The 7,426-nt window shown below is 48.9% G+C and overlaps 1 protein-coding gene across 1 annotated transcript; it reads left to right on the top strand.

The window, feature by feature from the left end:
- The first annotated feature begins 1,549 nt into the window (after positions 1-1,549).
- On the top strand, positions 1,550-6,710 carry Tgoln2 (trans-golgi network protein 2). Its single transcript, XM_023702959.1, has 4 exons — positions 1,550-1,653; positions 1,916-2,802; positions 4,741-4,824; positions 6,629-6,710. The coding sequence occupies exons 1-4, from the start codon at positions 1,608-1,610 to the stop codon at positions 6,632-6,634; spliced, it is 1,023 nt and encodes a 340-aa protein (XP_023558727.1). The 5' UTR covers positions 1,550-1,607; the 3' UTR covers positions 6,635-6,710.
- Positions 6,711-7,426: the final 716 nt, after the last annotated feature.

Here is a 7,426-nt window from a genome sequence, read left to right as displayed (position 1 = left end):
GAAGTATGTAGCTGTGCTTCCTCTTTTTGTCTTGGTCTTGAGATGTGGCCCATATGGGAGTGTCTGTCTCTTCCAAGTTGCAAAGTCACCTTGTCTTCCATCTTGTCTCCTTGAGGGCCTGGCACTGTCTGACTGCCTATAATGTTTCTGTCTAACTCAGCTGCCTGCAACACCAGCAGAGGAAGCTCATCTTCCTCATCTTCTTCAGCCTCACCAGGGACACCCACAGCTTGTAGCCCTCAGCGACAAGGTCCTCTCAACAGACTCGGACTTTCCATTCTTTCCATTTTCACAATGCACAACTTTAATATATATGTGCCTCACTAGATTATATGCTCCATGCGTTATCATTTTTCCCTGTTGAGTGGGTCTTGCCTAAGCTGGCCCTGAACTTCCGGCTCAAGCTATCTTCCTGACTTAACCTCTCTGGAATTTGGGACGTAGGTTTTCAACCTAAGTTAAAATTAAAGCGCAGTCTCCTGGAGAGCCCAGTTAAAATCTATCATTTAAAAAAAAAAAAAAAACATCTTGGGCTGGGGAGATGGCTCAGTAGAATAAGTACTTGCCTGGCAAGTGCAAGGGCCTGAGTTCAATCCCCAATTCCGTGAAAAAAAAAGTAAAAATAAAAACTAATAAAAACATCTTTCTGCAAAACATCTAGCCTGGCAAATGTTCACAAAATGACTTCAAGCCAGGTGTGGTGGTGTATGGCTGTGAGCTCACACTTGGGAAGTTAAGGCAGGAGCAATGACAGAAGTTTGAGGCCAGCCTGAGAAGTGAGACCCTGTATTAAAACAAAAACAAAAATGCAATAAACTAATATAAACAGTAAGGTGGACATGGGCCTAAGGCAAGAATTTTCTAATGTATATTTCTTTTATTTCCAGGTCCTTGCCTGCCAGGCAAGTGCTTTTTCTACTGAGCCATCTCCCCGGCCCCTGTATTTCTTTTAAAGTCATGTTTTTTGTTTATTTTCTGTATTTTAGGGAAGGGTCTACAGGGTGCTCAGGGTCTCACTACTAAATCGGACTCGTTGATTCTGTTTACAGCCTCCCCAGGGCTGGGATTACAGGTCCGCATCAGCGCGCCCCGGGGACGGGGCCGGCACGGTAGGCCAGGGAATCGAACCCCCAGTCCCTGCGGCAGCTTGCAGGCGGTATAGTCCGCTGAGCTATTTGGCCAGCCCTACCAGTGATCTTTGGCGACCTATTTCCACCAGGTCGGGAAAGAGGAGAGCCAGGACGCAGGCTGCCGCCACCAATGCGATGATGCCCGTTTTTAGATGGGAAAACACCCGAACACAGAGGATTTTGGGTGCTGCGCGAAAGGCACAGGAAATGGCGAGGTCAGAGCTCGGGGCGGAGAACTGGCATCGGGTGCCAGGCCCGCACTGTGCGGGCCATCCAGAAGCGCAGAGTGACGATCAAACCGGAGTATGGTCTGTAGCTAACGCCCAGCAGAGACCGACGTCCGCGCCGCGGCGCGTCACGCCTCGTCACAGGCGCAGCCGCAGGCCGGAAGGCGCGCGCCGGAAGGGGCGGTGCTTCGGCGGAGGCCGCGCGAGCTCTCGCGAGAGCAGCGGAGAGCGGAAGCGCAGTCTGGGAAGGATGCGGTTCTTCGTCGCGTTGCTCCTGCTGAGTGTCGCAGCGGAGGGTAAGAAACCCCCCCCGCCGCGCCCATTCCGACTCTCGACCCCAGGCCGGTCACCTTCCTTCGCTCCTCCAGTCACCACCTACCCTGGCCTTCCTGCCGTGGACACCCCTCCACTTCTATCGCTCCCTCTCCCCTTTCCCGGAGAGTGCGTCCATCGCCCTTGGTCCCTTCAGCGCTATGGAGTCCCCTGCTCCCCGTGCCCCCCGTGCCCCCGCCCCCGCCTGCCTCTCCGAAGGCCTTACTGGTTTTTCTATTTCTGTAGCCCCGCCGCCCACATTGAAGCCAGGACAAAATCAGAGCCCCACCACTGGGAAAGGACCAACTACACCTCAGCCTTCTACGAACAAAGACTCCTGCAGTCCTTCCCCCGGGGCCCCGCCCCGCCCTCCATCGGTGTCAGGGCAACTACCTGACCACGGAGACCAGGGCACGCCGGAGCAGACAGCCACGAAGCAACGCCCTGGCTCGTCGGAAGCGCAGCAGCCTTCACAGAATCCAAACCCAGACGAGTCGGAGGCGAAGCAGTCTCTGAAGCCCAAACCAGAAAACTCGAAACCAAACCCGAAAAACTCGAAACCAAACCCGGAAAACTCGGAGGATCAACAGCATTCCCCGCAGAAAGAAGACCATGACACGACGGCGGTGCAGCAACAGCCCGCAGGACAAGAGCCCCTCAGGTTGGACCCAGCGCAGCAGTCCCCACCAGAAAGCTCCAAACCCATAACCAACCCCTCTGGTAACAAGGGGCCCCCGGAAAAACCCCAACCACCTAAAAAAGGAAATACCTCACCTCATGAGTCCAACACTGAAGTGACAGCGGACTCTGACCTTTCTGCTCCTGGGCAGGAGGGAGACGACAAGTATTCAGAGACTGTTCAGGATGTGGAGCTCAAGGAGCCTGAAGAAGGGGATGCAGGGCCGGAGGAGGGATCACCTCTTGAAGAAGAGAAAGAAAAGCTGTCAGGGCCAGCCTCCAATGAGAACCGAGAAGAGACGTTGTTGGATTCTGGGAACAGTGAGAAGGATGACCTTTATAAGAACAGTCCTGGAAGCAGTGCCAGTGCAGAGAGCAGCCATTTCTTTGCATATCTGGTGACCGCAGCCATCCTTGTTGCTGTTCTCTATATTGCCTATCACAACAAGCGGAAGGTAAGTCAGCCAGAGCCTTAAAAAGAAATGAAATTCCCTTCACCCTGAAAAGGTGGTATGGGCAGATGTCTTATCACTCAGCTGCCTGTGAGCACTGTGGATCTTCTGAGAAACCCTGCTAGGGCACTTTCCTCTTCTAAATCACATGATTTCATCAAGTGACCTGTTTCCTCTGAGTGCTACTTTAGATGCCAAATTAGGACATTGTTATGACCTGACCTAAAATGAGATCTCTCTTGTTTTGGCCTTACTAGGGGTTGAACTCTGACTTTCGCACTGGGCTACGAACCCAACCTTTTTTTAGTTACTGCATTGTTTGATTGCCTGGACTGGGTTCAAACCTGCAGTCCACCTGCCTCAGTCTTCCAGAGTGCTGGGATTACAGGCATCTGCCACATTACCAAGCTCACACATTTTTTTACTTCTTTAATAGCGTGGTGTGAAGTGATACTCTGTCCCTTAGCAACTAGTCTAAATGATTGCATTTTTCTGTGCGAGCCCTGAGAATTTAGAAGATGGGTTCAGCAGCTTGGTTAAAGCTAGAGCGTTCATGGGCTGGAGATTTGGCTCAGCAGTAGTAGAATGTTTGCCTTGCAACCTGGAAGCCCTGGGTTCGGTCCTTGGCACCAAAACCAAAAAATAAACCTCTCCTAAAAAGCTGGAGAAGGGGTTGGGGAAATAGCTCAGTTGAATAAGTGCTTTCCTGGCAAGTGCAAGGGCGTAAGTTCAGTTCCCAGCTTTGCAAAAAAAAAAAAAAAAAAACCTGGAGAGTTCAGTTTATGATAGCTGTCAGGCCTGTGGCTGTAAAGAATGATGGCAGAGGGGCCAGGGAGATGGCTCAGTGGAATAAGTGCTTCCCTGGCAAGTGCAAGAGCCTGAGTTCAGTTCCTGGTTCTGCAAAAAAAAAAAAAAAAAAAAAAAAAGAATGAGGGCAGACCAGTAGTCAACTGTGCCTTCTTTGTCCATCCAAGTCATAATGAGAGTAGTGAAGTTAAGAGTGCAGTTGACAGTGGATTGTGGTGCGCACACCTACAGTCCTAGCTATTCAAGAGGCTGAGACAGGAAGATGTAAGTTCCAGGCCGGCCTGGGCAATTTAATGAGCATGTCTCAAAATTTGTGGGAAAAAAAAAACCAAAAAAACCTAGGTTGGTGATGTAGCTTAGTGGTAGAGTGCCGATTTAGGAAGTGTGATTCCTTAGGTTTAATCCCAGTATCCAACAATGAAGCAGTTGATAAAGCTAAGGGGCTGACGGATATGTGTGTAGACAGGAAACAACTGATTATGATTTGTTTAAAAAAAGGAATAACTTAAGCTAATGCTCTCTGGGTAGTGCTTTGCAGGTCTTTGCCTGAGTACCCTAGATCAGATGAAACAGATTTCCCCAAGCTAGAGCCCAGGGCTGCTTCCTTCCATCTGACATTTCTTTCTGAGCAGCATTCTGATATAATTAGGACTCATATTCCTAAGATCATTACAGGTTTTTTTTGGGGGGGGGTCGGTGGGGAGGGTTGTCTCTTTGAGACAGAATCTCACTGTGCAGTTCAGGTTGGCCTTGAGCTCACTTTGCAGCCCAGGCTGGTCTTGAACTTACAATGATCCTCCTGTCTCAGCTTCCTGGCACTAGGGTTACAGATGTCTGCCACCACAACTGGCCTTGCAGTGTTATTTGTGTGTAGGGTGCTAAGGACTGAACTCAAGGGCTCCAGGATGTTAGGCAGGTGCTGTACCATTGAGTTGCACCCCACCTGGTAGGATACTTGGCTGGCATGTGATACCCAGCACCACACACAGGTTTAGGCCATTCTGTGGGTGTTCTCCTTTTTCTTTAACCAGGATCGTTAACAAATATACTGCCAGGTGACTGCCTCCAGTTTTAGAGCGTGAGACATCAATTACAGAGCCACTCTTTAATCCTTTTGTTTTTGTTTTTTTCCAGATTATTGCTTTTGCCCTGGAAGGAAAAAGATCTAAAGTCACTCGGCGACCCAAGGCCAGTGACTACCAGCGTTTGAACCTAAAGGTAAGGAAGGAGCCATGTTCCCAGGACCATGTACAACAGACAGGCATGGCACTGGACTGGCATTTGGTGTGGTAGCAGCAGTTAATTCTGCGGTGCTGCTGACATTTCCTCCACCCTTTCCAGACTGTAAACTAGAACCATCCACATACTGCATAAGTATCTACGAAGAGAGCTAGAAGAGAACTTTCCTTACTACAGCTCCCTCCCTTGAGGGACAAGTCTGCCTCCAAACTTATCAGTTCCTTCCTGGGTTTCCATTCAGAATTAGGACCTGATAGCAACTCCCCAAATACCCAGGCTTAGGCTTTTTATTATACATAACTGGTGGAACCAAAGATTGAACTTAGGCCCTTGCACCTGCCAGGCAAGTGCTTATTCTACTGAGCCATCTCCCTGGCCCCAATGTACAAACTTTTAATAGGCATATGAGTCATTTTGGGAAATGGGATAAAAAATAAAATGTGATTTACTACATGGGTAGAGCTAGTGTAGCTGCATTACTAGGAAGTCCCCAGAAGATTAAACATGCTGGAACCACACTTCAGGCATAGCATTAGGCTGCTCCTAAGGTGAGTCCAGAGACAACAGGGCCTCTGGTTGCCTGGATCAGGCCTGCATCCATCTCTGTGGGCTGTACCCTCTGAGTGTGGCTGGTCTGCCTCTGTGAGGGAGAATAGCCCTCCCCCTGCCCCACACCTCAGGAGCCCAGGACAGGTGGGGATATGGGTGGGGCAGAACTGTCTCAGCAGGAAGTCTACACACCCCTTGGCACTTTTCCTGCTCTGTTCTGTTTAGCAACAGGGAGGGCATGATAAAGAAACAGTCAGTGGCCAGCCATGAATTGTTCCGGACATCCTGCAGGGACCACAGTTTATTTGTGCAACTCACACAGATGGAAACAATATATATGCACAGCGCTGGCCAAATAGCTCAGTGGATTAAAGCGCCTGCTTAGGTAGATGCAGGGGCCTGGAGGTTGATCTCCAGGCCTGCCACGCTCACCTGTAATCCCAGCACTTGGGAAGCTGTAAACAGGAGGATCACTATAGGAGTCCAAAAGATCTACAAAGTCTAATCTATGCAGTGAGACACTGCAGACCCTGCCCTAAATACAAATAAATAAATAAAATATACATGCAAGTATAAAGCAGAAGCCAGGATTTCTATATATCATCTGTCAAGTGTATTTCTTTCTAGTGTATGCTTTGTTTCATATTGACTGTGAGACTCATTAATGCTTTTTGTTCTTCTGTTTTTGACACAAGGCTGGCCTTTAGTACAGGCTGGCCTCAAATTCATAGTGATCCTCCTGCCTCAGCCTCTTGAGTCCTAGGATTATAGGCATGTGCCACCACACTCAGCAAAACTCATTAATGTTACCTGTAAGCTCAGCTGTTCCAGAGGCTGACATAAGGGAATCTCATGTTCAAGTCCACCCTGGGCAACGTGATGAGATCTTCTCTCAAAATAAAAATTTTTTTAAAAAGGACTAGGGTTATAGTTCAGTGGTACAGTGCTTGCCTAGCATGTGCAAGACCCTATGTACAATCCCCAGTGCCACCAAAAAAGTAAAAACTAGTCTTTTGGGGGGACAAGGGAGGCTATTCATGCAAAGCAAGCTCTTTACCACTGAGCTACATCCACCTCTTACTCCTGTGAATTACTATCTTATGCTAATGGAGCAGATTGTCTTAATTCTTCGTCTTTTCTTTCCACTGCAGTTGCTATAAGATCAGTAGTGTGGTTGTATATTATACTAGAAAAAGATAAACATAATCAGTGGACTTTGTTGCTCTCATTTCAGCTTTGATTTGTAACCACAAGAGCCTTGTCCTCCCTGCTGATTTGTTTCCGAATCAAGAAAAATGAAGAGAAAAGCAATGTGACCTTGGTGGGGTTTGATGGCAAGTCCGGCGGAGGTGGGGGCCATTGCTTGGGGATTGGCACCTGCACTTTGGTGGTGTTGTACTTCTGTGTTCCTTGTTATTTATGCTGGTGTGTTCCATCCATCCTTTCCTCCGAGTGTGGGCAGAGGGAGCATGTGGAAACACGGCTGTGGCCTAAGGGACACCCCAGGCCTGGGCAGGTACACTGCTGTCCACTCTCCCCTAACCTTGGCTGTGTGGCTGTGTAGTGAGGTCAGCCCTTGCCCGTGGCCCTGCCCTCTGTGCGGCTGTTCCCTGCAGAGGTAGGACGCTGCACACAGGGTGCCTAAGTTCTCTTGGGGCGTAGAAGATGGTGAAGTAGTGGAGAGCAGAGGGCTGCTGAGCTCATGGTTCTCTTCAGAGGCTTTCACAGCAGCGCAGAACAGCAGGTGAAAAGGTGGACTTTGTTGCCTGCAAGTGTGACTCACTTAGCGTAAGTTCTCCCCGTTCTGATTTCATATTACTTGGGACAGTGCGTGGACTAATGTTTGGTAGCACTGAGTATGAAACTGAGCCTGAGGTTTCTGTAGGTGAAATCATTGTTCCCATCAGAATTTTGAAAAATAGGCTGTGGCTGTTGAAATAGGAATTTCTTTAAAGGGCAGATTCATTCTCTGTGCAAAAAAATACAGGAGGATTTTGGTCTGGATTCTTTTCAAAGGTCTTTTATGAATCGA

The sequence above is a fragment of the Octodon degus genome, unplaced genomic scaffold (genome assembly GCF_000260255.1).
Source record: "Octodon degus isolate 3935 unplaced genomic scaffold, OctDeg1.0 scaffold00162, whole genome shotgun sequence".
In the NCBI taxonomy this organism is placed as follows: domain Eukaryota; kingdom Metazoa; phylum Chordata; class Mammalia; order Rodentia; family Octodontidae; genus Octodon; species Octodon degus.
The sequence above is the reverse complement of the archived record's forward strand: the minus strand, read 5'-3'. Positions and strand labels throughout refer to the sequence as shown.